Source organism: Tetrahymena thermophila, assembly GCF_000189635.1.
Source record: "Tetrahymena thermophila SB210 genomic scaffold scf_8254614, whole genome shotgun sequence".
Classification (NCBI taxonomy): Eukaryota; Ciliophora; class Oligohymenophorea; order Hymenostomatida; family Tetrahymenidae; genus Tetrahymena; species Tetrahymena thermophila.
In genome coordinates this window covers 1414-4884 of record NW_002476384.1, presented here as the reverse complement: position 1 = coordinate 4884, position 3471 = coordinate 1414, and the positions used below count along the sequence as shown (strand labels likewise).

The 3471-nt window shown below is 17.0% G+C and overlaps 1 protein-coding gene across 1 annotated transcript; it reads left to right on the top strand. All coding sequences in view use genetic code 6, as the record gives it.

Moving 5' to 3' along the window:
- Positions 1-1075: 1075 nt before the first annotated feature.
- Positions 1076-1780, top strand: TTHERM_01703350 (kinase domain protein; the record flags this gene model as incomplete). Its single annotated transcript, XM_001017324.4, has 4 exons — positions 1076-1165; positions 1305-1394; positions 1482-1571; positions 1691-1780. Coding segments are annotated over 4 exons (360 nt in total), but the record flags the coding sequence as incomplete, so codon positions are not given.
- Positions 1781-3471: the final 1691 nt, after the last annotated feature.

Below are 3471 nucleotides of genomic sequence, written 5' to 3'. Positions count from 1 at the left end.
AAAAAGTAAGGTATGTATATTTAATCAATTAATATCAAACTAAATAATATCAAATTATTATTTAGCTTAAATGATAGAGGAAAATTAAAAATTAAACAAGTTTTAGTAATTAAGTATTAAAATAGCTTTAAAATAAAAATTTTGTATTATTTTAAAAAATATGAATTAATACTAAGATATAAAGCAAAGTAATATTAAATATTAGAGAGCAGCTAGAAAATAAGAACCAGAAAAGTTATTCTTATTCAAACACTCAAAGAGAATATTTAAAAATTTCATACTGAATTTGTTTGTTCTTGTAATTATTTTAAAGGATTTTTAAAAAGATAAAAGTATACTTTAAGGAAAGCTAGCTAGCTATATAACATATAGGTTATTCATAAATTTCTTCAAATAATTAATAGAAAATGCAAGATTTCATTCTATTAATGAAAAAATATAAATCTTTAATAAATATTTTTGATTAATTTATTTTTTATTTTTTCATAATTCTCAAAAATCACTAAAATAAATCCTCTAACTAGCAAAATTTCTCTCAAAAATTTGCGAATTATATGAGTACCAGTTAGATTATAATTTATGATAAAATAATAATGTAAATTTATATGTGAATCAACTTCTTCATTTATTGATATTGCTTTAATATGAATATTTCGTTTAAATGGAAGAGGATGCCTCATAAAAAAAACTAATTTATTTCTAAACAAAAAATAAATGTTTTACAATTAGATTAATAATACATCAATCAATAAATCACACTTACTAACTAACTTACTTACTTACTTAACTTAATTTTTAGTTAATTGTGTTTATATTAAAAACAAATATATTAATTAATTAATTCATAGACATATAAATAAATTCTTATTTTTGATTGATAAAAAATAATTTTGAAATATTAAATATTTGGTATAATTTTATACATTTTTAATTTTTAATAGAAATAAAATCAATTAATATTTATTTTTTATGTACATCCAAATTTTTCATTAAAAATTTTAATAAAATAAATTATTGAGAAATAGAGTAAGTAATTAATTAATTCAATTATTCATTATTATTTTTATGCTATAAGGAAAACTAATATCCAAGATCAAGGAGCTATCGCAATTGTATAGTCTTTAGAATCTTGTTAGAATATTAATTAATTAAAGCTATATCTTGGGTAATTCATTTATTATTTAATAATATTTTTGTGTATTTTAATTATTTACTTAATCTTTATTTCATAAGTAAATATCAATTTTATTATTATTGCATTTTAAGCTGAAATATATTTATTTATTTCTTTATTTATTTATTAGAGACAATAATCTTCAGTTAGAAGGAATCAGATAAATTTCAGAATCTTTAAAAAAATATCAGAATACTACTCATTTAACTCTATGCGTTTCGTAATTTATTTTTTATATTTTCTAATTTTTTTATTATTATTTTAATAAACTTTAATTTTAATTAATTTATTAATTAATATTTATTAGTTACAATAACATAAAACAAGAGGGAATTATGTTAATTCTATCAGCTTTGCAAAAGTGCCAGAAAATCACAAATTTAACTCTTCATCTCAGGTAAAATTAAATATATTTTATAAAGAATTAATTTTTTTTATTTTATTAAAATAATATTAAAATTATTTGTATATCATTATCAATAAATTTATCTTAATTTTAATTATTTAATTTAATAGACAGTCTAATTTTAATCTTGATTTAGCTAAAATAATAGCTTCAGCTTTAGAAAAGTGTTAGAATATCACTAATTTAACTCTAGATCTTAGGTATTTAATTTATTAAGCAATTAATATAATTATTTAATCAATAAATTTTTATTTACTTTTAAAATAATTTAACTCTTGTTATCTTTATTTTATTTTATTCTTCTTTTCTAATAATTAATGAATATTTATTTATTATTAGGCAAAATAATTTATCTTAAGGAGAATAGAAAGTAATCTATGATTAATTGAAAAATACTTTGAAGAAAGCAAAAGAAATAACTGTAAAAATTTGATATTATTTTATATTTTATGTTATCTATAAATGTAAGATAAAATGTATGTTATGAATTAATAAATCAATTTTATGTTGTAATTTCAATTTAAGATAAATTTTAAAAATATTTAAATTAATAATTAATTAATTCGAGAGAAGCCAAATAAATAGTACTTTGTTAAAATTCATTCACTTTTTCCAAAATATTTTAAGAATAATGATACATTAATATAAATGATATATTTAAGTAATATAGCATCCAAATGAATATAGTTAGTTATATTTATTTTTTTAAATAGCAGTATTATTAAAAAAAAAATATATTATTTTTTTTATTTAAAAGGTTCTGAAATTATTATTTTTTAAACCTTGAAATATTTTTATTAAATAAACTAAAATTGAAAATCAAAGAACTTTAATTAATTAAAATTTACTAAACACTTACTCTCTTCCTTTTGAAAGTCAATCTAAAGTAGTAGTCCCTTTTATAAAAATAATAAATAATAATCCCTATCCATACATACAGAAAAGTAATAATAATTTAGATTATTCACTATTCTAAAATAAATATATTTATAGAAAAATCTGTGATAAGAAACATATAAATAAGAAAATAGGTTTGTAGGCAGGTAGGTAGATATAAATTTAAATCAAAAATTATTTAAATTTGGAGCTTGGAATTCAATATCACCAAAGAGTAAAATGTGTTTTTAATTTTTGATAGGTAATTAATTCTATCTAATTAATATTTGATTAAAAATAACTCAGTCACTCAGTCAATCAACTATTTTATTATTTCAAAAAAAAATTTATGAAAAATTTTGAAAATCTTGAATAGTTAGTTAGTTAGTTAGTTTATTGTGTGAAAAATTTATGTGAACTTGAAAATTTTTTTATTATAAATTTGTTAGCATTCTATTCAATTATGAATTATTTATTATCTGCAAATAAGAAATTTACATAATTTCAAAAGAAATAAAGGAATTTGTTAGATTTTTAATAAAAAAACATCAAAAAATTAAAGAAATGGCAAAAAACAAAAACTGATAAATTATCTAAATTAAATAAATAAATTAAATTGTGTTTTTTAAAACAAAATAACATCTTACTAAAATATCTAAATTTTGAAAATTATTAATGTTAGTGTATATATTGTAAATTATGGCTAACCTAATTTACAATTTAGTCGAAATTTATTTCTTCTAATGCTAAGTGTTTTGAATATTTTGACTAATAAAATTTAGTTTTAAATATTTGGAAAATCTCTAATTTTAAGAAATGATCAGCTAAAAAAACCTAATAATTTATAGAGTCTTTGATTTAAAAAGTACAGAAAAATTATAGAAAATGTTATTTGATTATTTAATTATCTCAATTTTGACTCAATAATTAGGAAGGTTGGCTAATTTAATTAAATTTACACCAACTAACTAATTAAACTTTCATCTATAAATTAATATGTAAAAATATACATTTT